The sequence below is a fragment of the Aethalodelphis obliquidens genome, unplaced genomic scaffold, assembly GCF_003676395.1.
Source record: "Aethalodelphis obliquidens isolate GAN/ISIS:26980383/991018 unplaced genomic scaffold, ASM367639v1 scaffold7, whole genome shotgun sequence".
NCBI classification, from domain to species: Eukaryota; Metazoa; Chordata; class Mammalia; order Artiodactyla; family Delphinidae; genus Aethalodelphis; species Aethalodelphis obliquidens.
The window spans coordinates 1,149,046-1,175,983 of record NW_020837951.1 but is presented as its reverse complement, the minus strand read 5'-3'; the positions used below and the strand labels follow the sequence as shown (position 1 = coordinate 1,175,983).

Sequence of the window (26,938 nt, the reverse complement as noted above, 5' to 3'; positions counted from 1 at the left end):
GGCCGTCCCATCCCAGGACGCCACCAGCCAACCCAAGGTCACTTGCGCTCCCGCTGGGGGAGACTGGGGATGTCTGGGGATGTCCCCCACTGCCCAGGTCAAAGCCTCACCTTGCTCTTGGCCCCTGGACCAGAGGCCCCAGAATGAGGGGTCACCTTCCCAGCCTCAGCTCCCGGCTGTTCCCCTTCCCTGGACCCTACACGCCTGCTTTTCCTCCCCCCGCTCAGCCTGGCAGGCAGGCGGCCCCGCACCTTCTGTGCACACGCAGGTGTAGGTGTTGGGCCCGTCCAGGCACTTGGCGCCATTCCTGCAGGGCGTGCTTGCACACTCGTCCACGTCGTACTGGCACAGGTGCCCGGTGAAGCCTGCAGCCGGGGAGAGGGACGGCGGTCAGACACGACGGGCGCAGCGGCCCCACAGCCAGCCAAGGGCAGGGAGTGCCTGGGAGGGCCCCTTGAGAGTGCTTTGGCCGGGGCTGGGCCAACCCCCCATTCTCTTCTCGGCCCCTTTCAGCTCCTGCCTTTCGGGTCACACGCCTCCCGCTCCCTCATACAGGGGCCTCTGCCCCAGACTGACTCCGGTTGCTATGGCTACAGCCTCGTTGGGCTGAGAATCAGGTTCCCGACTCGGTGTCTAGAGCAGCTGATTTGCATCTTGGGAGATCCAAGGCTCTGACCCACGACACCTCCCCGGGCCCGGCGTCCCCCAGCCCCCAGCCCTCTCCTGGGACAGACTCGGGCCCCCAAAGGCTCCTTAGGCCCTCCTGGGCATCATGTCCACCGCAGGCTGGCGGAGACGGGCGGCCAGGGCAGGCTAGACCTCCTCCTGTCGAGGTCCCTCAGGGGTCGGCGAGCACACTGCTGCTCCCAGGGACCCGCCAGCAGGAAGGAGGGTCTCTGGGTCCCGGGCTCCGCAGCAAGGTCGGGGGCCAGGACCCCCTGCCCAACCCAGCCTTGCCCATTGGGGGAAGCCTGAAAACACCCCACCCACTCCCGAGGTGAAAGTCGGCCGTCTCCCACCCAGCCCCTGGGGGACCCAACCCGGCAGCCCTCAGGGACAGCGGGGTGCTCCCGCGCGGGGGGCGCGGCTGGGGCCGGCCTCACCTGTGGGACACTCGCACACGAACTCGTTGATCTTGTCTAGGCAGCGGCCGTTCTGGAGGCAGGGGCTGCTGGCACACTCGTCCGTGTTCACCTCGCAGTGCACGCCCTCGTAGCCTGGGGGAGGGGGCGGTCAAGAGGTGCAGGGGACCGTGACCCACCTGGGCGGCCCTCACCACAGCTGAGGGCTCAGGATGCCCCCCCACACCTGCTCCCCGGGGCTGACCCAGCTGCCCGGCTCTGGCCTCCTCTCCGCTGTGCCCCACGGGCCTGGCTCGGTCTCCCCAGATACCCGCTGGGGCCGCAGCCTGGGTGAGCAGGGAGGCCGGGGGGGCAGAGGAGATGCGGCCGGGGTGCTCGCTGGGGTCCGTCGGCCTTGACACGGCTTCCCCACCCCCGCCTGTCAGGCGGCGCCCTGACGTTCGGGCGGGAGGCTGGCCGCGTACCGGGCATGCAGATGCACTGGAACTCCCCAATCTGGTCCAGGCAGGTGGCGTCGTTCTGACACGGGTTCGACACGCACTCGTTGACGTCGATCTCGCAGCGTGGGCCGGTGTAGCCCTGCAGACACTGGCACTCGAAGGAGCCCAGCGTGTTGATGCATTTGCCCGCGTGCTCACAGGGGTTGGCGCCTGGGGGCGGGCGGGCACGGCGCAGTGAGGGGCTGCTCTGGGAGCCCTGGCCTCCAGAACCTCCCCCAACAGACTATTTCCACCAGGTTCCCAGCGCCCTGGCTGCCCCCTCGGCCGCCCGTACCCAGCGAGCACTCGTCCACGTCCTGGCTGCAGGCCGGCCCCGTGTAGCCCGAGGGGCAGGTGCAGATGGCCTTGCCGTTGACGGGGTTGGTGTCGCAGTTGGAGCCCTCGTTGCAGGGGTTGCTGATGCAGGCGTCGTTGAGGTGGCACAGCAGGCCTGGACACGGGCGGCGGGGGTCAGCCGAGGCGCTGCCCCCGGCCTGGGGACGCGGGCTGCCCACAGCCGCGGTCCACCCCCGCCTGGCTACCCAGGGAGGGCCCCCCCGCACTGTGCCGCTGCTAGTGACCCTGTGGAGCGTCCCATGACGCCCGAGTCCCTCCGGGAGGTTCGCTGCCAGCAGCCCTGACGGCAGGCAACGCCCCAGCCCCGCCAGCCCCTTCACCCCAGAAAGGCCCCTTTTGGGGTCACCCTCACGGGCCCCGCAAAGCTGCAGTCCGTGTGTCTGCGCAAGGCCACGCACGCGAGCCCTGACCCGAGGGGGCCCACCGCCGGGCGAGGGCAGCGAGAACCCGCCTCGTCGGCGCTTACCCGTGCGGCCGTGGGGACACTCGCAGTAGAAGGAGGCCACGCGGTCGTGGCAGGTGGCACCGTGGAAGCAGGAGGCACTGGCGCAGTCATCGATGTTCTCGCTGCAGTCCTCGCCTGTCCAGCCGTTGACACACACGCAGTTGTAGCCGCCGTGGGCATTGTGGCAGGTCCCGCCGTTCTGGCAGGCGTTAGGCATGAGCTGGCACTCGTCCACATCCTCGGTGCAGTGCTGACCTGCGGGGGCCGGGACCGTCGGGCCAGGCGGCGCCTCCAGACCCTCCCCCTCGGGGCGCAGGGCCCCCTCCACCAGGAAGCCTTCCCTCATGACTCCTCCACCTGCCGCCAGCCTGAATCACTCCTTCCCCCGCACCCCTGGCGCCAGAGGGGGCGCTCATCTGGCTGCTGTGCGGGCACAGGTGCACTAGGGTCCACGCTCGTCGGTGGGCGGGGCCGGCGTCCTACCGGCCAGCGTCCCCGTGTCCTGCCCAGCAGCTGGGCTCAAACTGGGGACCTGATTCTGGCTCAGGGCTGCCCGGGGCCAGGCTGCAAATGGCCCGCACAGACCAGCTGCTGCCACATCTGTGCTGGCTGCTGGGGCGGAGGCCTGGGAGCCCGGCGGCGGGGCAGCTCCTGGTCACTCCGGAATCCCTCCCGGCCTGGACCAGGTTCTCGGCCCCCCTCTGGCCCGCCACGTGCGTGTGCTCCGCAGTGGTGGTGCCCACCCAGGCCTCCCCGTGCATGCACCTGTCCACTCCGGGGGGCAGCGGCAGTTGTAAGTGTTCACGCCGTCCACGCAGGCGCCTCCGTTCTTGCAGTTGTTTCCTGGACAGTCGTCAATGTTTGCCTCGCAGTTCTGGCCGGTGAAGCCTGTGTGGCAGGGGGGAGCCGGGGGCCCAGTCAAGCCTCCCCACAGGGCTGGGCAGCGCGCGTCCCGGCCCTCACCTTCCCTGCCATGCTCAACCTGGCCTCTGGCATCTTCCTGGCTGCACCCACGACACCCTACTCTGGACAGAGAGCTGTCCCTCCATGGCCTACCCTGTGATGCCCGCTGCCTCACAACCCTCGGGGGTCCACGCCCCACCCTTCCCACTCCTGTGACCGGGACAGGCGACACACTCCTCTCTAGGAAATCATTCTGTAAAGAGCCGGCTGAACAGACAGGGACTCGGGATTACAGGGTTCTAGAGGTTCTGCTGTAAAAGACGTTCTGTGTAGTGGCTCCAGCAACTGGGCGCCGTCTGCTGGCTCGCCCCACGCTGGGGGTTCTCTGCAACACCCCCGTGTGTGGCCACAGACACCCCGCCTTGCAGGGGCTGCACTGGGCCCGGGGGCGCCCCAAGCAGGGCCCACATCCTCCCCCAGCCTGGGCCCGCCTCTGCAGCACCAACTCCGTGGCCAGCCAGTTAGCTATTAATCCATTCAACTCCCGCTGGTTCAATAATCAACCCAGAAAGGGGCGTCTGGCAGTAGCCCAACCTGCAGCCAGGTACTGATTAATGCTCCTCCCGGGGTGCCTTTGGACTCCCTCCTGCCCCTCCCTCTGAGGCCCCCGCACGGGAGCCCGGAGCCCTCACTCCAGACCCCCTTGTATGCGGTGGGCCGGAAGCACTGCTTCTCCCTGGCCTTGGAGGGTGAGTTCTAAAGTGGGCTGGGTCTCACCTCACCCCCCCCAGGTGGGGCCACACCTGCCCCAGGTGTGCAGCATCCGCTGGCTGGCCCCCCACTCCGCCCACCTCCACAGCCCTGCTTGACCCACGTGGCTAGACACAAGGTCCCAGGCCTGGGGTCCCACAACCACCAAGAAGGCATTTGAACCCAGAACCGGGAGGCACGCCTGGCCCAGCCCCCTGTGGACAGCTGAGCAGCCCAGCCGGGTGGCCAGCAGCGCCGCGGCAGGCAGGCGGCGAGGGGAGCGCCACTGACACGCAGGAAGTGCATGCGCCCGGCGTCTGCACGCAGAGGCGGCCGCTGCAGTGACGAGGCCTGGGGCTCATGGACGGTGGGCGGGCAGAGTACTTCCTCTTTGCAGGGGCCGAGCTGGGCTGCGGCAGCATGGGGGCTGAGGCGACCCTCGGCTCACCCCTGGGTCCGCCAGACCCTGGGCTCCCCTCCAGCACCCAAACCTCATCCCGCCCCCCTCCTGAAACACCCTTCCCTTCCTCGTTCCTGCCTAACCGCCTAACCGCCAGTGCGCAGACGACAGACGAGAGCTCTTCAAACCTCTTTGTCGTTACCAGTATTTTTAGATCACCGGCAGCAAAACTGACTCAGATGAAAACTACAGTGGCAAGTGTGGGACACACAACAGGGACAGTGGAGCTGCTGGGGGGTGGGGGGCTGTGCCCGCCACTGTCGCCCCACTGGTGGGAGATCAGCGGGGCCAGGAGGAAGGGCCACCACAGGGGCAAGTGACGCGTAAGCCCCAGCCCCACCTCGGGGACACAGGGGAAGCCCGGGGGCCGCACGAGGGAGGGTGCTCCCTGCTGCCGTGGAGAGTTCTGTAACCTGCACGTGGTCCCAGGGAGCTCAAGATTCGGGGGTTCCTGAGTGGCCTGGAGAAGGCTGGCGGCAGGGGAGGAGCATCGGGGGTCATGGGCCCAGCCGTCTGGTCACAGCGGACCCGTCCACAGGCAGAAGTGGGTGGGCAGGTGCCTAATGGGTGGCCCCCATTCCAGCCCCGCCCCTACACCACACCCAAGGCTGCCTTCCAATCGCCCACGCCCAGTGGACGTCCAACCCCAGGCCCAGCCAGCCCCGCTCCAGCCCTGTGCTCCCTCCGCCCTGGGCACCCCCTGCCCTCCCACCAGGCAGGGGGAGCACGGCCACCCCCAGCAGGGGGCAGCGAGCGGTACCTGGCAGGCAGGCGCATTCGTGGGCGGTGTCCCCCGTGGGGCGGCAGGTGCCCCCGTTCTGGCAGGGGGAGGGGCTGCAGGGCACATAGGGCAGCTCGCAGTGGGGGCCGGTGTGGGTGGCGCGGCAGGTGCAGCGGTAGGAGCCGACCTCATTGTGGCAGGTGCCACCGTGGTGGCAGAGCCCGGGGTTCTGGCTGCACTCGTTGACGTCCTGCCTGCAGGTGGGGCCGTGGAAGCCGGGTGGGCAGCCGCAGATGTACGAGGCCTCGAAGGGCAGGCACTGGCCCCCGTTGGCACAGGGGTTGGAGGCGCAGGGGTCCGCCTGCTGGCATGTCTTCCCTGGCGGGGGAGGGGCGAAGGGGGTCAGCCGGCCTCCCTGCTCCCCGCGCCAGGCCGTCCCAAGAGCCGGGGGTGGCCTCCAGGCACCACGGAGGTGCCCGCCGGGGATGGGCCCCACGGCGTCGGCTCCTGACACCTCAGGACCCCGACAGCTTAGGGGCTGAGTGACCGTCGCAGGATGCACGGCGGCAGGCGCCCCTCCAGAGCCCGTGTTCTTAAACTCTGGTGCCCGCAGTGACGTCACGGCTCCTGAAGGGGGGCCTGCACTCCTGGCAGGAGGGAGGTGGGAGTGTCCCCTTTGCTCACAGAAGCGGGCAGGGGTGGGGCCCTCCAGGGCTGGAGAGGGGCGTGGGGACCCTCCGGGGGGGGGGGCTCTGCACCACTTCTGGATCACGGACCCCAACGGCCGAGCAGAGCCCTCCCCAGCCACACAGACGGGCCGGCAACTGCTGTGCGGGCAGCTGGGGGAGGGCCGGGGCCTGCCCACCCCTCTCGAGCGCCACAGCCACGTCTCCCGCCGGCGTCCTCACCTGACCAGCCCGGGGGGCAGAGGCACTTGTACTCGGTGAGAGTCAGCAAGTCGCAGGTGCCGCCGTTGAGGCAGGGGCTGGCGAGGCAGGCATGGTCGCGGGGCGTCAGGCACAGCGGCCCCGAGAGGCCCAGGCGGCAGCGGCAGGCGTAGTCCACAAGGCCGTCGCGCTCCACCGTGTGGCACGTCCCGCCGTTCTTGCAGGGGGCGCTGAGGCAGGGGTTGGGCGCCTGGCATCGCTGGCCCGCAAAGGCTCCGCTGCAGCTGCGGCAGACACACCGGGGCAGTGAGTGCCCGCTCCCCAGCCACCGCCCGCCACCAGCCCCGGCGTCGGTGGGGCCCCACCCCGGGCAGCGGGCACAGCCGGGTGAGGCCCCGCGAGGAGAGAGGGGAAGTTCTGGGACCAGAGGGGGCGGGGGTTGCCCAATATCACTAGTGTGCCAAACGCCACTGAACTGTACGCTTTTAAGTGGTTAATTTTACATTAAGTGAATTTCACCTCCATAAAGAAAAGTGATTATGTTAATTGGAGAAACTAGAGACCAGAGTGTCCGGTGGGCGCCGGCGTAGGTTTCAGAACTCACGAGGGCACCTGTCTGCACCCTGGCAAGCCACCGAGAAGGGGACCACACGGGCAGACACGGCCATTCTCTGCCGAGGGGAGCAGCGCTCGGTAAAATCTTTAGTTTCGGGGGGCTGTCTGCTTTCTCTCCTCTTTAGCTTTTCGGTAATGAACGTGCATTATTTGGTTAACAGAAGAGTTCACAGCTTTTTTTCTTTCAACATCAATAGGATAGCAAACGTGGAAACGACTGCCAACACGACGTGGCCTGGCTTCCCGTTTTCTTCGCGACGTGGAGTTCTTTGTCAGGGGTCTGATGCGTTGGGGGCCGTGCTGGTCAGCACCCATCCCCACCCACACACAGCACCCAGACACGGCTTTTCCATTGTGCGGGGGTCAAGGCTTCGCGACAGAGGTCCACGCAACGCCAGCCAGGAGCAGAGGCACCCGCTGCCCAGCTGGAGAAGCCGGGGTCCAGGAGGACCACCGCTCTGGCAGGCCGGCACGCTCCCCGGGTACTCACTGCCCAGGCTGTGACTGGGGCAGGGGAGGCAGGCTGCCGCCCTCCTGGTGCCAGGCCTGGTGCCACGTGTTCCCTGCAGGGAAGGGCTCAGCGCCTGCCATCCCCACCCCAGGGCCCCCCTTGGCCCCCTGTCGCCTCGGCTTCTGGGGGCTGGGCCATAAACTCGCGAAGTCACCTCGCGGCCTTGCACTCAAGGAAAAATCTCAGGAAAGGCTCTGGGACCAGCCAGGCATCACTCTTCCCAGCGGCAACGCCCCCAGCCTGCAGCAGCCTGAGAAGGCGGCCCCAACGCTGGGCCCACAGCTCTGGGCACCTGTGGGCGGAGCCTCCTCCCGCCTGGCGGGGCAGCAGGGGGTGCTGCCAGGAGCCTGGGCTCCCCTGGATGAAGAGAGGGCCCTCCTGAGCCCGGACCATCCCACCTTCCAGAGCCCACCAGAACCCCTGCCCCCGACAAATGCCAGCCCCCGCCTCCCTCCCCACCTGCCTGCCCCGGGGGCTAAAAGCAAAGTTGCACAGGGAAGAAGGGGAGGGGCGGCCCCTGGAGAGGCCCTTCCCCAGGGCTGGCGGTGGCGGTTTCGGGCGGCCGGGGTCTGTGCGTTTCTCAGCAGCTGGGCTGCTCCCCTGTCCCCGTGGCCTGGGAGGCATCTGTCTCCCTGAAGCCTTTTATCTGTGGCTGTGGCTTGGGAAGGGCCGGCGGGGAGGACGCGAAATGGCCACTCCGGCCCACCATCTGCCGCCAGAAGCCGAAAGTCCCAAACCAACTGGCTTAAAGAAAACCAGCTGCCCTCTGGGAGGGGTCCGGGGGAGGTAACTCAGCCCGAGCCAGCCCGCTCAGGCAGCGGGGGGTGGCTGGCTCCTCGCGAGGGGCACAGACCCCAGCACGCGGCCCCCGTGCCGCTGGCGCCCTGGCACCTTGGCTCCTGCAAGGCCACACCCCAGAGCCTGGGGAAGGCGGTGTGACCCCCACTGTGCGTGGATCCAGTTACAGCCCGCCTGGTTCCGGCCCGAGTGGCACTGGGAACCCAGAGCCCCGGGGGTGGGAGGGGAGAGACCCAGGAGGCAGCACCTCCGCCACCTCTCAATGCCCTCCATTGTCAGGCGGGAGCTGGCCACGGCTCCCACTTGGAGAAAAGGCTCTTTTTTCTTCCCCAGCTACTGACGGAGCAGGCAGGCGGTGGGTGCTGCACTGAGGGTGCCTGGTCATCGAAGCGGGATGGGAGCCAGTCCTGTCCACGCCTCCCTCTCGCCTCTGGGCCCTGCCCCCATCCCGCCAGCTCCAAGGGGAGGGAAGCCCACCCGCACGGGCGAGATGAGGCGGGCCCGCCCCACGGCTTTCAGGGGAATCCACACGAGGCCGCCCAGCACCGTCCTTCTCGTAGGCGAGGCCTCCATCATTGGTCCCGGGGGTGGGGGCGGGCACCCTGGGGCCTGCCACCACTAGAGCAGTGCCCTGCTCAACCGTGTTCCCAAGTGGACCAGAAGGGCCCACTCGGAGGCACAACCCCACACCCTCCAGCCATGGGGCAGTGTGCCCCTGAACCAGCCCCCCTCCGTCCCAGCCTGAGTGGGGAGCCTAACGTGGAGGACTGTGGGAGAATCCGCCTGGACCGGGGGCATCCCGGCCAGTAAGGCTGTATCATGCTGGGCCGGCAAGAGGGAAAACGCACCCAGTAAATCAGGCATCGGCAGCGCGGACAAAGGGCGGCTGGGGAGCAGGTGTGCCTGTGGCTGGGTACGCGGGCAGCAGCTGCTGTCGGCCGGGCCGCAAACCCAGTGGGCGGGGCAGGAGCCAGGGAGGCCCCTCTGTGGGGGAAGGCGGCAGCTGAGGGGCCCATTGTCCTCCCCACTCCCGCCCAGGCCTGGTGGACGCTGCCGTGAAGGCATGCTGCCCATCCGGGCCGGCTCCGGGGCTGGGCCCAGGCCTGGCCACCGTCCACCAGCACCCCAGCCAGGGGATGGGCAGGGCCAGAGGGAGGGGCAGCCTCCGGGGGTGGGACTGCCGAGGCAGGTGCTTCGTGGGGTGTGAGGTACGACCAGGGTCTGGCCAGGAGCCTCAGCTGGGAGGGAGGAAGCCCTGAGCCAGGCGGGCAGGGTCTGGGCCTGGGGGGTGGTGGGGGGTGGCAGAGCAGCTTTCAGCCAGTCCCGGAGGCCGCTCCCCAGCGCCCTCCCCCCCCCGAGTCCTGTCCCTGCTCTGGCCAGCCTCCAGCCATGCCCCCTCTGTCCCCTGGACCTGTCTGCACCTCTCTCCTACCCTGGCTGCAGTGCTGGGCTTCCTGGGGAGGCACCCACGGCACCGACCCGTCCCTAAGAAGGTGGAAGGCCCGTGAGGCTGCTCAGACATGGGCGAGGCCACCAGCGCCAGCGAGCAAGGCCCTCTCGGCCATTCTGTCCCCGACACCTGTCCTGGCAGGTCAGTGTAAGTGCCCGGCGGGGACAGGTGCCCGGGCTTGGAGAGGGAGGTCACACCCAACACCTGCCGTGCGATTCCAGGCCAGGGGCCGTCGGGGGCCGTGTGGAGAACCCGAGACGGGGGCGGGGGGGTGGGCACGAGCCTCCTGCAGACGGGATAGGACCCACCCCCGGCAGCCGGGGCCCACGATGGCTCCCCGTTCCTTGCTCCCCTCCGGAAGGAGGTCACCCCAGCACCTGCCCCTCCGCTGGCCTTCTCTCCCACCCACACACAACCTGGCCATCTGGCCGGGGTGACCTGTCCTGGCCCCACCTGGCCAGCGGCAGGTGAGTGACAGGTGGGGCTGAAGGCCCCAGGAGAGGGGCTGCAGAGGGGCCGGCTCCCCCCACAGCGGCTCTGCCTGCACCCACCCCCAACCCCACCCCCGGAGGAGCGCCAAATGGCCGCGGTCCCGCCAGCCTGGAGCTCTGTGTCCACTGTGCTGCTCGGCCCTCCCTGCCACACCCCACCAGCCAGCCCGCTCTATAGAAATGCAACCCCAGAAAGAAACATCCCGACGCAGATGTTGCCTCGACCTTTCACCCTTTCACCCTTTCACCCGGGACTAATTCTAAATTGTGCTGTTTTCCTTTCTAAGTTAAGCAGGCCATCTGCTGCCCCCAGGGGACAGATGACAGCTCCCTCCTCCCCTCAGTTCCAAGGGGGAGGGACTCAGTACTGAGGAGGGATTTACTCAGTTCTGCCCTCAAGGAGTTTACGGTCCAGTGGGGCAGAGCCAGGGGTGAGCACGGGCCCTGCACCCTGGCCGGGACGGGAGGTGGGGGGGGGGCAGGGGATCAGTGATGTGCTGCTGCCCTCCTTCCTTCTGCAGGAGGGACAGAGGTGCCCCAGGGAGGGCCATCCTGGGGGCTCCCCCAATGGGTGGGTGAGACACAGTTCGGTCAAAGGGACTTTGGGGGCCGAGAGGGGCCTCCTTCCGCTCTGCCAGCCCCGGCTCCGCGGCGTGCCCCACCTGCCCGGGCCTCGGCTTCCTGTGAGTGCGGGCAGGGGGTCGAGGGGACTGCGTGGGCTCACAGAAGGCCCCACGCAGAGGCAACCTGGCCATGTGGGCAGAGGAGACTCTCGCTGTAGCCAGCACTAATGGATTTGATCTGCACGCAATTCACCGATGTGTCTCTGGGAACATGTTCGCTGCACCAAGGGAGGTGCGCCTGTTTAAGGAAAGCCGTGAGGGACACAAGGGCTCCCAGGCACAGAGGGCCCCCCCCCACCCCACGCTGCCTGGGGGCCGGGGTGTGCAGGACGAGCTTGTAACCCCGGCCAGAGGCCACATCTGCAGGGCCCGGAGCCTGCACCCCAAAGGTGGGCAGGGGCCGTGCCACCCAACACAGAAAGGGACAGCTCTGCAGGTCCCTGGGCCCTGGCCCCCCAGGCAGGCAGCCTGCATCCCGAGCCCCAGGGGGAAGGAGCCCCCGGCTGATTGCAGCCATCCTGTTCTCACCTGGCTCCACCTGGCTCTGGAGTAGCAGGGAAGGCAGACTCTCCGTGCCCGCCCCTGGGACAGCCCCTCCACCAGCGTCCGTTCCAGCCCATCTTCCCGCCACCTCCGAAGTCCAAAGTTTCCTCTGGCCGCAGAGGGCAGCGTGGTTACTCACAAGCAACAAAGGTGTGTGTGGGGGTGTTACCCTTCCCAAACACCCGCCCCCAAGCTGGGGGCCACCAAGCCGCCTGCTCCCAGGGAGGCCGAGTCAGGACCTGGGGTCCCGTCCCCAAGTTGTGGGTCCCACAGCCGAAGGCCCTCCCACCCCATAGCCTGGCCCAGCTCTGCCTGCAGGGGGTTCCGGCTGAGAAGCCCTTTCCCCACACCAGCACAGCCTCCTCTCACAGGCTTTCTGCCCAGGAGCCTCCAACCCAGTGTCACCAGGGCCCCTGATGACGGGGGCCAGGGAGTATGGGTGGCTCATCTTGGTACCCGCGCTCCTCCCCAGAGGTGGTCCGTGGCACTGAACAAAGGGCACTAAGGCCCTCCACCAGGCAGGCAGGCCCGCCCACCCCTGGGCAGCTTGGCCGGAGGTTCTGAGACCCCTGTCCCAGCCCAGGCGACTGGGGCCACCTGCAGACTGAACAGGGAGACTGAGGCCAGGAGAGAGCAGGACAGGGGGGCTCCAGACTCTGGGTCCCCAGCTCCTCCCCCAGAGGGGGCGGGGCCAAGGAGCCCAACTGTGTTCCTGGCCAAGGTGTGGGGGGGCGGTCCTGGGCTCCTTTGGGCAGAGGCCAGTCCAAGGCCCCCCATATCCCAGTTGAGGGGTCACACCTTCCAGGAGGCACCAGCTGCTAATGGATGACGTGCTCACGGCAGGTGTGGGTGCGTGCTTGATGACACCTGCTGGCCACCCCCACTGCGCCCACGCGGGGTCCTGGGGTCCTTCCTCACTGGGAAGAGCCAGGACAGCTCAGCTCTGGGGAACAGAGCCCCCCGGGGAGACATGAGAGCCAGGGTGCGAGGGCGCCCGGTGACTCCGACGGCCCCTTGCCCTCAGCTCCCCAAAGCCCCCAGGACGAAGAGCCACAGCAGGCAACGTCCCAGGTTTCTTTCAAGCCTGCAGGGTCCTCTGTCCAGATACCGGTCTGAGGGGCAGGCTGGGTCCCAGCTGTGACTCTGCTGTGCCCGAGGGCCCCCTGGAAGATGGGCCTCTGCACTCCCCTAATCTCTGCCCCCTTCTGCATCAGGGCACGGCTCAGGTGGGGTGTGCCGGGTCCCTGGAAGATGGCCCTCTGCACTCCCCTCATCTCTGCCCCCTTCTGCATCAGGGCATGGCTCAGGTGGGGTGTGCCGGGTCAGCCCGGAGCGTGGTCGGCCCTCCATGGGTCTGGAGGCTACAGTGTGGGAGTGCTGCCCCCTTGCCCGACCTGCCGCCCCACTGCCCCAGGAAGTGGCTGCAGGGGGGCCCACCAGAGCTGGCAGAGCTGTGGTCTCCCTCCAGCCTGTGCAGCCGCTGGGCTGGGGCAGCTCAGAGCTGCGTGGGGCGGGGTGGGGGGGTCCCTGCCCTGGCTCCCAGGGCATCGGGAAGGAGGAGAAGGGCAGTCAGGGCTGCAGAGGGATGGGGCACCCTGGAAAGGGACCAGCCAGGTCTGATGCAGACAGACCCCAACCCCGAACAACAGTGGTCCCCAGCCCGGAGTGGCAGCAGCAGCCGAGGAGGAGACCTGGCCCCGGGGTGGGGCGGGGTGTGGAGCGCACTGGGCCCCAGCAGCTGCTCCCAGCACTCTCCGCTCTTTGTCTAGAATCTTTCTCCCAAGTTGCATCTCTGGATGGTTTAAAATACGCTGGAAATAGGAAGTGCTGGAGCACGGGGAAACCCTTTGTGTGTGGGACGGAAGCCACCTTTCCCACTGCAGGGAAAACAATGCCCGCCCGTGGCTCAGGGCCCCCCGCGGCGCTCAGAGCTGCCCCACCCTTGACGTGGGAAGTGGCTTGCCCGTCTGAAGGGACGGAAGGGCCGGTGCAGGGGTCTAGCGGCTTCCCGGAGATGGCCCAGCTGCAGCGGGCAGAGGCAACCCAGACCCACCCATGGGGCAGGGATGGCTGCTGCTTGGCCAGCCCCCCCCCCACCCCAGACACTGTAAAAGGCACAGCCAACGGGGCCAGGGTGTCCCGGGAACGGGCTGTCCCGAGAGAGCCCCGGGGGCTGTTGGGCGTGTGAGAAAAGCCTGCTGCCCCCCACGCCCGCACTCTGCTGGGGGAATTTACCAACCACCCCCAAAAGATGGAGTCTGAAGCTGGAGAAAGGCTGGAATGGGCGTCCTTCCCTGGGCTCACCCCAACGGCCCCGAGACCCACGTGGACGAGCCTGCCGCCCCCACTGCCAGGGATCCCCACAGCTGCCGGGGGCCTCTGCTCCCAAGCAGGACGGAGCCAGACCTGCGTCCCCAGACGCTCGGATGCAATGAAGGGGTGGACGCGCGCGCAGCCTGGCGCCACGGGGAGGGCTTAATCCAAAACGCGATGAATTAAGTCAGCAACTGCAGACCGAGCTCCGCACCAAAGCCAGAAACCAGTCTGCAACTTCCCGCCTCTGCTCTCAGGAGCAGATGCCGTCCCAGAGGTTCGGGAAGAGGGAAGGGTGTCCCGGCGGCGCTCCTGTCCTCTCCCACTGACCAGTGCAGACGCTGGGGGCAGCCCTGCTTGTGTCCAGCGTCTGGTCGAGAATGCAGGGGGAGGACACCAAGGACCCCCTGACATGGGTCCCAGAATGAAGACACTGTGGACAGCAGCCCCCCGCACTCCCGGACCTACCTGGACTCTGCCAGCTGTATCTCATCTTACTCTTGAAACAGCCCTGCAAGGACACACCGGGCCCATTTTACAGATGAGCGGAGCAGGGCTCAGCCAGCTTATGCCCACGGCACCACCTGGATTTGATGCAGCTCTTAACCTCTCCTGCCCCCAAGGGTGGCCCGACGCCGGCCACCAGGGCGCAGTCAGAGCACAGCCGCCCCCCTAGAGGCAGCTAAAGGGCCGGAAGGAGCTCCCTGGGCAGGGAAGGAATGTGTGGGTCCCCTGCGCCCCAGCTGTCCCCCGCCCCCTGCCCCCAGCAGCCTGGATTTCTTGCCTGACCGCCTGCTCTCCCCAGACCGGGAGGGCCGGAGCAGACAATGCATTCTTACAACCCCACAAGATCAGCTGAAACTCAAAACCCCAGATTGGGGGGGGATGTCTGGGTGAGAAGCCTGGGAATTGGGGAGCTCCCAGCCTGTGGGTGGGACCGCTCTGGGCCCCAGCTCCCCCGCACCCCTTCCAGGCAGCAGGAGGGCCCCACCAGTACCGGACACCTGTCACCACCCTCACCCACAGTGCCTGCGTGGCCTTCCTTCCTGTCTTGTCTGGCTCTGGGGACAGAGGGGACGGAGGCCACAGACAGCCATCCCCAGGCCAGGCCGAAGGAGAGCCGGCCCCTGACGAAGCCGCAGCACAGGGCGCAGGCTTCCGTGGGATCCCAGGGCCCACCACCAGCGCCCCTCTCTGGACCCTCCTCCCAGCTGAGGCAGGCCACCTGCCCACCGCCACCCACCCCACCCAAGGCAGACCACCAGGCTCCCGTGCCCCTCAGGCTCCCGTGCCCCCTCCCCAGGCTTGCACACAGGCCCATGGTACCCCTGGCCATCCACTTATAGCCCTTGCTCTCACCCCAGGCCCAGCACAGTCCCCAAGGCACCGGGGGCACAGGAAACACCAGAAGATAGAATCCTGCCAGCTGCACCCAGGCCTGCGTGGGACAGGCCTGCACTGTCACACCCTGGGGCCACCCGGGCATCCTGGGCCAGTTGGTATGGGTCTAGGGCCGTCTGGGGGGCTCTTCCCTGTGCGGAAAGCAGTAGGTTCTTGGGTGGGGCATGACCTTCTGCCCAAATCCTGAGCTCGGCTAGTCTCCGGGAGAGCTTTCTGGACGAGGCCTCGGAGTGTTAGGAACGAGCTCCAGCGTGGAGTAAAGCTAAGCTGACGCGTCCCATTGGGATCGATCCACGGGGCCACCACGTGGGGCCGACCTGCGATACTTCTCATGGGGGGCTCAGAGAGGTGAGTGAGCAGCCCAAGGTCACACAGCCCAGCACAGGCCGCACGACGGACGTGGCCGCACCATCCCAGCCCGGCCAGGCGGGAGCAGCGTGCTGGGACGGGGGAAGCCCAGTGCTGGGCAACCGGCTCAGACGGAGCCTCCCTGTGTCTCGCAAGCCGGGCCTTCCCGAAACCTGGATCTGCCCACCTGCCTCCACTCCCTGCTCCGCGCCCACGGCTCCAGCCCTCAACCAGGCGCGCACACCACATACCTGCCGAGTGCCCATGCTGGAGGCACTTGGACCCAAGTGCCCTGGGCCCTGGACCACCCGGGGGGAGGCCACCATGACCTGGGCCCCTGCCATGGTGGGTGCCGGGACACACAGCCCTGCCAGACATCCTGACCCCGGAGGAGGAAGTGAGGGGAGCCCCGCCCTTTGGGGCCGCCCCTTAGGAGCCGGTACCGGCCTGGGGAGCGGGGTAATGAGACCCTCGGCTGACGCAGAAGGCCCAGAGGTAGTCACCTCCCCCAGCCCTCTGGATGGACGGGAGACGGAGGCCCCAAGGGGCGGAAGTGTGGCCAGGCCCCCGCCTGTCCCCGCCTTAGCCCGGCCTTTAGCTCAGCATCGCTCTTACTGAAAAGCTCTCAGGGAAAAACACGCATACTCAAAACTCTGGCTTCTCCCCCAAACCTCTCATTTCCAGTAACCGTGCAGTTTCCGCTTATCAACAACCGAAACAGAGAGGAAATGGTGGGAGGCAGGTCCCCGTGCCCCAGGCCCTGCTGCTGGGGTGCTGACAGATCTTCCCAGAGGCTGCCGCCCACCTCCTCGCACACGCGTTCCCTGTGGGCCCTCGACGATCTGCCGGGGCGGCCAGGGTCCAGGGCAGCGCCACGACCTCCCGGCAGCTTCTGGGGCCCAGCAGGCTGGCCGATGCTGAAACGGGGCCGGGGGCCTCCCCGGGGCTCGGCAGAGGGGCCGCCCTCGGCTGTGACGCGTGCTGGCCCATGATCTTGGGGTGAAGGAGGCGGGAGGCCGGGAGGGATCCCCGGAGAAGGGGACGGCCCCGGGCCCGAGCGGCACCTTGGCACCAGGCCCAGAGCCGGGGCTCTTCCCAGCCTCTAGCTGTCTGTCCCCCATCCAGCGTGTATCAGACCCTCAGCCCCTCTCCCAGGCCCACCGCCCTCACACTAAGGTCCATGTGACGACGCGGGACCCGCCTGCACGAGCCCTCGGCTGGGCTGGGTGAGGCTGGCCTTTCGTGCCACCTGTGCGGCGAGAGTTTGTTCAGCAAATCACAGTGTCAACAGAGGGACGAGGGACCGTTTACCCAGCTGAGAAGAGCAACCAATTCAAGCCCTTCAGAGACACACGACTGACACCCAGCCCGGTGACAGACGGAGCAGGCGGGACGGGCGGGGACGAGGCTCCCACCTCACGGAGCCAGGCCAGGCTGCGCGCGGCAGGGTCACAACGCGGCCGTTTCTTTGGCGAAAGTCCCGACAACAGAGCTGGGCCTGGGCCTGGCCTACTGCCGCTGAAAGCGGCTCCCACCCGGCACCCACCTGTCCCCGGGCAGCCGTGGAGTGGGAGTGGGCTCTGTGCGCCCGGCACCCGCCCCGCAAGGACTCCCAGGTGAAGGCTGGCGGGGGCTGGCGGCCCGCCCGAGCGACTCTCAGGGCTGGGAACCGCCGTGTAGGCGTTGGAGGTGAGGCCTCCCCAGGGCATCCCCCGCCCCCATCGAGGCTCGCTGGGAGCCAGGACCCCGGGCACTCCTTCCAGGAAACCGTGAGGGCCCCAGAGGGCCGCCGCCATCGCTCAGGCGGAGAGAGGCTCCAGGTCAGACCTCCAAAGACGGCCCCCAGCCCCAGCCCAGGAGAGCCCAAGACCCCCCAGTGCAGCACGTGGCAGGGGGTCCCGGGAGGCCTGAGCCGCAGAGTGGGGCGCGCTGCCTGGAAGGAGAGGCCGGGCCCTCTGGAGGTGTCCACACCCCGCCTGATGGGTGCCCACTCAAGGCAGCAGCTCGGTGTCAGGAAGGGAGCGGGGAGCAGGCAGTGCTTGACCTCATACACTCCACAGTGTGGACGACGGGATGATGACCCCTGCCCCCAAGCCTGGGGGAGTGGACGGCGAGGTCGAGGGCCCCCTTTCCCAGAATGCTCCCATCGCAGGGGCAGAGGGTGCGGGGCGGGAGGAGACCCTCAGAAGAAGGGACCACTCAGTGGTGAAACCCTGGGCAGGGGTCCTGTTCCCGTAGCTCCATGCGTCCCAGAGATGCACAGAGAGCTACCCCCACCTGTGACGCGGGGACCAGCTCGACTCTCCCCACTGGTATGATGCTAACACCGTAGGAGGGCCACTTTCTCAAGGGCCTGCGGGCCCCTCTGGTGCCCTGGAGGAAACACGGAGCCTCCCTGAGCCCCGAGGGCCACTTGGAGGGGACCCATCTGTGGCTAAGAGCGAAGGGCCAGACCCCTGGCCCTCTCTCCTCTCACACAAGGCTGAGTGCCTCCTGCTAGGGGTACACCCAGTAACTCTGAGCTGACCCTGAGGAAAGGATGTGCTCCCACCCCAGGGAGAGGCCGGGAAGCAGGCAGATGACGTGGGCAGGGGCCGAGGGTCTCACATCCAAAGCCTTACTGCCCGCCGCTGCCCCAGCTGCTTCTCCTGCCTGCGGCTGCACTGCCTGCTGACCTGTCCCAGCCCATCTGCCCGCTGTCTCCGCGGTGGGCTCACTCCAAGGCCGCGGCAGGCCTGGGGCACCCGGGTGGGCTGTGCCCACAGCACTGGCCTCGCACCACAGGCAGTTAAGGCGTCTGCCCGGAAGTCTGGCTCCGAAACAACGAGCCTCCTTCTCCTGCACAGGCCGGGCCTGCGTCTGCCTTGCCCGCCCAGCCCCAGCCCCAGCACCTAGTAAGTGCTCAATAAAAGTCCGCTTTCCCCTCGCATTCCTGACACTGACGCCGGGCAGGTGGGGCGCTGGCCCTGGAGCCCGGGTGCCCCTCCTCTGCGCCCGCTGGCGCTCAGCCGGCGCCAGCCAAGGCCCAGGGGCAGAAGCCGAGGCCGCAAGCTGACGTGGATCCCTGAGCAGGCTGGCACCGCGGGCACGCTGGGCCATCCTAACGAATACACCCAATACGTGCCGGGCCCCACTCGAGGGGCTCCGCGGCTGCCAGGCGGGCGGCCACACAGGCACGGAAATGAGCACCAACTCCTCCAAGAAGCCTTCCGCACGTCCACCACCCCCAACACCCACCCCCTCTGGACTTCTGTCCAAGACCACATACGGACTAGGATGCTGGTGCCACCGCCAGCCAGTCCCTGACAGTCTCAGGCAGGTCAAGTCCAGCGCCCAGAGGAGCGAGGCAGGGACACGCACACTGAGTGAACGAAGACGGGTAAGAGAGAGGAGAGGCACGGTTCCACGCGTGTGAAACGTCCAGAACAGGTAACGCCAGAGACGGACAGCAGACGAGTGCTCGCCAGGGGCTGGCGGGGAGGAGAAAGGCGAGTGCCTGTTTAATGGGTACGGGATTTTGTGCCGGGTGATGAAAAAGCTCTGGAACTAGATACGGGCGATGGGTCCACAACCTTGTGAACGTACCGAATGCCACTGAAATGTACACGTTAACCAGCTAAAATCATAAAACTTAGGATGTGTGCAACGGACCACCTAAAAGCAAATATCGATCCCCCCAATCTAGTCGTCAGCTCCCCGTGCTCTCAGAGAGCAGAGTCGGGGAGGGCGGCAAGGCCTCGAGGAAGGAGATGCCGGGGGAGAAGCCAACAGAAGCCACTCTGGCAAAGGGCCTTCCTCTGCCCGCCAGCCCCTCCTCTGCAGTACCTGTCAATCACTGCTCCCTCTCTAGTGGGTGTGTCCCCAGCCCAGCGGGCCAGGCGGTAAGGACACCAGAGCCCAGAGCTGGCCCCAGACCGGCAGAAGCTGCCCAGCTGCACAGCCAGGTCTGACTCCTGGGCACCTCTCCACTCCACCTCTCCACCTCTCTCCCACCACGCTGCTGCCCACTGCCACCATCCGGGCATCTACAGGCACATCCCAGGGTCCTGCGGGGATGCAGTTGGAAGGGAGCTCCAGGGGCCACCTAACCCCACACCCTCACGTACAGAGGAGGAACCTGGGGCCCAGAAAGGAGACGCGAGTCCAAAGGGGCACAGCAAACCAGAGCCAGCTGGCTCTGTATCTGCTAGGTTGTCTGCGGCAGGGCACGAGGCGGGGCCCACCAGAGACAGCCCCGCCGGGAGCTTCGGGACCGTCAAACACATCCTGACCCACAGTCATGATGCCCCGGAGCCAGCCACTCATTAAAGCCTCCGGAAAGAGTCTGAAAAGTTCTGGATATGCCCGTACACGAAGGCAGAAGCTGATGCAAGCTGGCCTCACATCCCCACCCCCTTTCCCAGCCTCTTCATCTCTCAGCCTCAGCTTTCCCCACCTGGGGAAACTGGGGGTTTAGAGGAAAGCAGAGCTGGCCACCACCCCAAGGGGGCACGAGCCTGGAGAGGAAAAGTCTGCCGGGGGTTTTCTGAGGCCGGATAAAAGCAGCTGCCTGTGTGTGGAGGCCTCATCATTACATTCTTGAGGAAAGCGATCAGGGCGCTCAATCAGCTCTGCAGAGCCACATCCTTTCACTATTTATAGACAAGATACGAAGCAGGAAAGGTGCCCTCCCCACCCCAGGAGGGGGCAGCCCCTCAGCCCAGCCCGGCACTGCCCAGTGGACCCCACCTGCCAGCGACAGCCATGGCCACCCATCAGGGTCACAGTCAATGAGGAAGACAGCCAGTCCCAGCTCTCCTGGGACCTTCGGACTGCCACCCAGCACTCGGGGAGTGGAGCCGTGACGCCCTCCGGACCTGCCCCCGCGGCCCTCCACTCCAGCTTCCCGGGGTCCCAGCACGCAGCCCACGCCCCCCGCCAGCCAGACCCCACTCAGCTGTCCTGATGAAGAGCTTCTCCATCAGCTATCTGCCCTGCCCCACTCTCTTCCAGCCGAGGGCACAGTTTTCCTTTTTTCTCTTTGTTAAAACACGTCACTATTATTTTCTCAATGGGAAAAACGTTGGCTGCTGTACAGAGGCAGGGCCAGGCCCCAGAAGGCACCTTCCTGCAGAGATCGCGTGTCCCTGGATGTCCCTGTGCGGTCAGAGGCAGGAGGTGAAGCTTTCTAGCTGACGCTGTGCGTTTGCCGTGTGTTTTTCTAACCCTGCGTCCTTGGAGCCCGGGCTCTGCATAAACAGAGGAAGTCCTGTACAGACCTTCTTTGCTCTCAGCCTAGGAGCGAGGATGAGAATTAACCTGTTCCCCCCACCCCCACCCCACGCCTCGCCCAAGGCTCGCAGGTGACTCACTGGAAACAGACGGACCAGGTGACAGAGACGCAGAACGTTCCATCCCTCTGCAGCCGGGCAGCCGAGTCACTTCCACCCGACCCTCTGAACCTCCTCTTTTAAGGGAAGTTGCCGTCCCCGCCCTGCTTCCTCACAGAAGGGCCAGCGAGGGCCCGGGGCAGTGCAGGCAGGATGCAGCAGTGGTTAGGAACACACGCTCTGGAGAAAGAGCTAGGGCTGGGCTCCACTCTGCACTGTGTGATGCTGGGGCCGAGGGCCACCTGCTCTGTGCTCCGTTACATGCCTGATCCCATGGTTACGGGGTTGCTCTGAGCCCCACCCACCGTGCTCGCCTCCACCTGACACGTCACGTGTCATGCTGCCTCTCCTGCCCCCACACCGGAAAGTGGACTCCGTGAGGGCAGGGGCTGTGTCTGCCCTGAGCCCACGGCGCCCAAGTCCAGAACAGAGCCCAGCACGCGACAGGCGCGCAGAACCGCAGAAGCGAACGAGGAAGAGACGCTGATAGGAGCCATCGCGGGCGAGGAAGTCTCCGCATTGGCCGGCGCCTCCCAGGCAGCACGCCGCTCGCGCCCAGCAGGCCGCACCTCTCGGGCTCTCTGAGTTAACTCGTTAGCCAACTAAACACCCTCAAATGAGGATCCTGAAACCAGCAGCATCAACTCAAAAGGAGAAGACAGGGAGGAAACGGACCCTGGCCCGGTGCCTGCTGCGTGCCCCTCTTACGCAACCTTATGCATCACTGAGAGATCAATCGTGGGTCAGCCCTGAATGACAGACTGGGCGGGGGGGGGGGGGATCTGGATTCAGGGACCCGATGACCTGAGGTCATGAAGCCACTGGGCGGCAAAGCCAGGCCTCAAATACAGGATCGGCCAAAGCTGAGGGCCGCCACACGCTGGCTGGCCGGACTTCCCTCCCAGGTACTCTGGGTGCGACGACGGTGCACCCCACTTCTGCAATCACCTGGAAGACGTCCCGGTAAAATTCTGACTTTCTCGCAGGCAGGGGGAGCATCTGAGCCATCCTGGGGCCTCAGCTCCCAGCCCAGCACCGGGCAGCACCCCCCCACCAACAAGCCTTTCAGACGGAAAACGCACGCTCACCCCACAGATGGCAGCCCCCAGAGGCCTTCCCACACTGCCACCCCAATCAAAAGGAAAGAGGGGGAGCCCACTTCGGTATCTCCTCAGCACTGATGGGGCGGCACGGAGGCTGGAGATGCACAGGGGGTCGCAAAGACCCGCCTCAGCCTGCCCCCTGGGCCACCAGCCTCCCCCGGCGGCCCCCGGGCCACCACACACAGCCAACGTCCAGAGACAGCACTCCGCCCATGGGGACACGCAGCCTTCCCGCCGCGGCCACTGGCCAGCCGGGCACGGGCTCTCTGTGACCTCCCGGAGGGCCTTCACACCAACACGAACCTCTTTTTCCCACCCTGAGCCCTGCAGACACCTGACTGGCAGCTTCGGGGGAAGGTTCCTTCTCTTTGGGGTGGAAACAGATGAGTCACCTGCTATTAACGCGCCTGGCACAATGACACCACCGCTTCCCACGCCCTGGCCATGCGGGAGCCAGCAAGTCAACAAGAAAGTCTAGGAACTTTCTGAGGGTCCTGCTGGATGCCGCCAAGCTGGAACTCACAGCCAGGTCAGCAGGGCCCCAGAAGCCTGCACCCGGACACCTCTGAGGAGACAAAGTGGCTCCCCCTCAGCTAGGAGAGCAGGGCCTCCCCCATGAGCAGACCTCCCGGGGCCTCCGCGCAACGGTGGGTGATGGGCAAGAGCGGGAAGGCACAGGCCCCGGGGTGGCCACAGCGCCCCCCAAACTGCCCAGTGAGCCTGGACCCATGCCTCTGCAGAGCCGGGACCGGCCAGCCGGTCGCAGCTCTGATACCCTTGCCTCCCACCCGGGACGCCCAGTGGTGCGGCCTCCGAGGACGGCGCTTCCGTTCATCTTCCCAGTGGCTCTGTGGGGTGTGCACAATGGGGTCTCTGTGTGCCGAGCCCGGCCGGGTGCCAGGCCAGACAGGCAGGCTTCCCGCCAAGGGGGGGGCGGGGCGCCGGGCCCAAGGGAGGAGAAAGGCCGGTGCCACAGCCCTGGTCCCTGGCCGTCTGGGGGGGCAGGACTCCCCAAGTGCCCAGGCTTGGAGAGCACACCCCCATCCCCTGAGGCCAGCGAGTAAGCCGCCGCAGCACGTACCCCAAGGCACCCCCTTCCCCGCCCAGGCAACACTCGGCTGGAGCTTTGGCCCCGGGAGGCCCCGGGCTGTCCGGGCTCCCTGATCAGACAAGAAGAGACTGCTCCCACTTTCCTCAGCACAGCACTGCCCCCCACCCTCCCAAAGCCCTCTGCAGAGACGCGGAGGCTGCCCCCCGCCCCTACACAGGAGCTCGAGCTCGAGGGGCGGCAGGGAAGGAGTCTGCATTCTGGGAAGCCACGCATAATTAATCACCCAGCATTAATCCACCTCCCCAACAATAGGCACTGCACTTCCACTGAATCCCAGCTGTCGGTCTCTGAATGAAAGGAAACAAGATTTAGGGCATCAAGCGTCGGTGAGGCTTCTGCAGGAGAAAAAGGCCCCCAAAAAGCAAAAAAAAAAAAAAAAAGTAGTGCGCATTCATTAACGTCTGACAAAGACACAATGCACTTTGTCCATTAAACTGCTCACAGACCTGCTTAATTGGCTTCAGTCTGGGGAGGGTAGGAGGCAGTGGAAGGAGGGGCTGCTTGCCCACTGGCTGGGCAGCAGCGAGCCCGGGCTGGGGGTTGTCAAGGGAATGGGTCCTCAGCAGTTGGAATGAGGGCGCGCCACTTCGGCAGCCTGGGGAGGGGGGCGTTTCTCCAGCCAGCAAGCACCTCCTCATTATTCCCATCAGGGACGAACTCAAGTTGAAGGGCATCAGCCACAGCAGAAAAACTTCCCTAAGGCTGACTGGTACTCAGAGGCAGGCGGCCAGGCAGGAGATTCTAACCAGATTACCCGACCACAGACCTCAGTTCACAGCTGAGGACCCAAGGCTGGGAAGGTGAAGGGCCAGCCGGTTAGGAGGCCAGAGCTGCAGATGCCAGGACAGAAACCAAGTTTCTGGCAGACACTCCCACCCCCACCCCCAACGGAGGGGGGCACAGCCAACCAGACGAGTTCCAACTTCCCTTCCCCAACCCCACCTGAGGCCAGAGAGAAGAGGCCGGGAAGGCAGAGGGCTGGGAAGGTGGGTTTGGCTTTGAAATTGTCAGTTTCTTGCTGAGGCATCACCTGCCCAGGAGGCGCTCACCTGCCCAGAAGAGGTACCCCCCGGTTGGCAGGGCGGTTGGCAGGGCGGTGAGGGCTGGGCCTCTCTACAGATGCTCCAGCGCCTCCCCGGCAGGTCAAATTATTTCTCAGGGACTCCGGAAAGAAATGGGGTACCAGCAATCCCCACCTAGCTCCCCCGGGAGCCTGAGGTGGCCCAAAAGGGAGCGCTCCAGCCTCTACGGGCCGGGCCAGCTCCACACGCAGCATAATTGCTGGTGATTAGGTAATTGCCAGACTTTGTCCAATAAAACTAGCACGTGACCGCGCCCAGCCTCTGGGCCGCCTCCAGAAGACAATGGCCCAGTGTTCTGTCCCTGCTGGCCCGCTGCAGGAGGCCGGGGCTCTGCTCCCAACAAAGCAACAGGTCCCTGCAGGGGCGCATACTCACACACAGGCCTCGGTGCCGTTGGGGAACACTTCACACTTCCCGCCATTCAAGCAGGTCTCGCTGGGCTGGGAACATCGCAGGCCTGGGGGAGGCAAAGGGAGACGTCAGCCTGGCCAGCACCCCAAGGGGCACTGCCCACCCCTCACCTCCTGTTATGCGGTTGCTGGGGGCCCCAGGAAGCCTGGCGTGAACCCCAAGGGGATTTAACATTCCGCCCAGAGTTCTGGGGTCAGCGATGGAGGGAGGGGGAGCCCATTGATGGGGGGCAGGTGGCTAGGTCATGCTCAAAGTGGAGGCGGGGTGGCCTGAGACGCCTCGGGGACAGCAGTGGAGGAGAGCTGGGATGACCCCGGGCCACGCTCCCGAAGTTCTCACTCCCCACCCCATCTTCACTGGGGACCCTGGCTGGGCTGAGGCCCCCATCCAACCACCAGGATTGTCTTGCTGTTCAAACAAGTTCTTCGAGGGGGCGGCGCTGAGTGGGGGGTGGGCAGCCCTGGCCACACTCAGCTCCTCCGCTCGTGGGAAAATGCGACAGCTGCAAGGCCCGCTGCCCCTCCCGCCAACAAAGCGCCGGCCGGAGGAATCAGAGCGGCCCATTGTCGCGCCAGGGCCGCCTCCTGGGGCACCGGGACTGCACCCCAGGGACCGGGCCGCGCCTCCACGCCTCCACCGACACCCAATACCAGCTCCCCAGGGCGGGCATCTTCAGTGGCAGCCCCCCCCCACACACCCCCAGGGGAGGGGGATGAAGATGCTCCATTTGGAAGGAACTCGACCCCATTCCCTGGAAGGGGTCAACCAGTCAAGCTCCCGCCTCTTCCTCTTCCCAGGGCTACGTAATGAAGCCCCCCACGGGGGCCGGGGCGGGGTGTGACACCGAACCCTAACTTCAGGAACCGGGGAGCTAATGCTCCCTCCAACTTTTAGCGGAAGAGAAGAATTAATCACCATCCGATTCCTCGGAGATCCTCTTGACGTGAAGTGGAGAGAGGAATGACCGCCCCCCCCCCCCGCCCCCCCCCCCCCCGCAAAGTTTCCAAACTTGAACTCCACAAAGTGAAAGTCCCATCAGTAGCAGCTGTCTTCCGCACACACGCCCCCCTCCCCAAACTGTGAGCCGGGATGGGGGCAGCGACCCGGCGTGGGGAGGGGACACCGCGGGCGGGGCGGCCTGGAGCCCGGAGTCGCCTGGGTCCGCGCCCCTCGCCCCGGCCCTGCGCAAACTCTCTTACTCGGGAAGGAGGCCGGGCCCGCCGGGCCCGCCCAACTCCCCTCTGCCCACCACGCCCGGCGGCCGGGTCCGGCAGTGCGGCTCCGTAAAGACCAGCGCGGCGCCCCGGACCCCACGCTCCACGCTCCACGCCCCAACATCCGCCCCCGGCGCGGGCAAGAGGCGAAGAAAAAAGATAAATGGCCCCAAGGCAACAGGAAACCAAAACCGACTCGATTCAAACCGAAAAGTAGTAGGCAGCTCGTCCGCCCGCCCCGGCGGCGAGCCCCACGCGCGGCTGGCGAAGGACGAGCCCAGGACTGGGTCTCCCGGGCCCCCAGAGGCCCACGCCCGGCTTCAAACCCGGCCCCAAACTCGGTTCCAGGAGCAAGCCGCGTGAGTCCGCCCCGATGGGGCAGGCGGAGCAGGGGAGGGTCAGTCCTTCTCCCCGAGCCCGGGACTCCGGCCCCTACCCTGCCCCAGGTCGCCCGGTCCCCCTCCCCACCCTGGCCGCCCGCTCCCAGCCACCCGGGGCGCGCGCCTAGGGCGCTGCCAAAAGTTTCCGAAGGCGCGGAAAGTTGCGGGCTCGCGGCGGGCGGTCGCCTACCTCGTGCGGCGAGCGCGGGCAGCAGCGCCAGGCAGAGCAGGGGCGCCAGGAGAGGCGGCATGCCTGCCCGCCGGCTGCCCGCTGCGCCCGGTGGCGGCCTCCTGCGCCCGGCCGGCGGGGCTCGGGCGCACACGCGCGCTCCGGACTGTCCCACGGGCGGTGGCGGCCCGCTACTGCCCTCTCCTTCCTGGCTGGAGGGCGACGCTGCGCTCTCGCGACCTCGCCGGCCCGTCTCCGCGCCCGCGATCGTTCCTCCGCTGTGTCCGCGCCCCGCGCCCCGCACCCCGCACCCCTGCGCTCCCTCCCACGGCCGAGGCACTAGTGAGGCGCTGGGCCGCCGTGCGCTCCGCCCCCGCCCCGCCGGCCCCGCCCCCGGGTCCCGCCCCCGCCGATCCCTCCGCAGCCGTCGCCCCCTCGCTGGCCGCGCCCCTCCGCGCGCCTGGACCAGCCCTGCACCTCCTTGGGGTGGGGCGCGCGTCCCGAACCCGGGTCCACCGGGGTTGGGGGCCGCGGCGGTGCGGAGCGGGGTTGGGGCCCGGCCCTAGGGACTACTTCTCGTTCGAAAGTTTTCGGAGGCCAAAAGTTTGGTCCGTGGCTGCGGAAGGATCCGCTCTGTCCTCAGCCGTGCTCGGCGACAATTGACAACGATTTACATCTCAATAGCGGAGGAGGCGCGGGGCGAGTGGGGAAAGGGGAGCCTGCGGGAGGCCTTGCCCCGCGAGGAGCTGGGCCCCGGCAGGTGGGGAGGAGCTGCCGAAGCCCCGTTTGGGGGACTCTGGGAGGCGAGCTCTGGGAGAAGTCGCGCCCTGGGCAGTCCTGGGTGCACCCCTGGCCCGGGGCTCCAATCTTAGGAGCCCGTGGTCGCAACTTTAAGCCTCTGAGAGATCGAGCCCAGACACCC

General features: G+C 66.7%; 1 protein-coding gene across 2 annotated transcripts in view; it reads right to left on the bottom strand.

The window, feature by feature from the left end:
• Nucleotides 1-26,316, bottom strand: part of NOTCH1 (notch receptor 1) — a 46,751-nt gene extending 20,435 nt beyond the window's left edge. Inside the window, exons 1-10 of one of the 2 annotated variants that reach the window (XM_027104267.1) lie at nt 26,038-26,316; nt 24,218-24,299; nt 6,106-6,368; nt 5,237-5,575; nt 3,129-3,251; nt 2,385-2,618; nt 1,857-2,012; nt 1,547-1,732; nt 1,104-1,217; nt 252-365 (exon numbers count right to left, since the gene is read on the bottom strand). In XM_027104267.1, the coding sequence (XP_026960068.1) occupies nt 252-365; nt 1,104-1,217; nt 1,547-1,732; nt 1,857-2,012; nt 2,385-2,618; nt 3,129-3,251; nt 5,237-5,575; nt 6,106-6,368; nt 24,218-24,299; nt 26,038-26,098 (1,672 nt within the window). In that variant the 5' untranslated portion in view covers nt 26,099-26,316. Of the gene's footprint in view, nt 1-251; nt 366-1,103; nt 1,218-1,546; nt 1,733-1,856; nt 2,013-2,384; nt 2,619-3,128; nt 3,252-5,236; nt 5,576-6,105; nt 6,369-23,809; nt 24,186-24,217; nt 24,300-26,037 lie in introns of those variants that run through there. The other variant, XM_027104266.1, reaches the window with a different exon arrangement.
• Nucleotides 26,317-26,938: the final 622 nt, after the last annotated feature.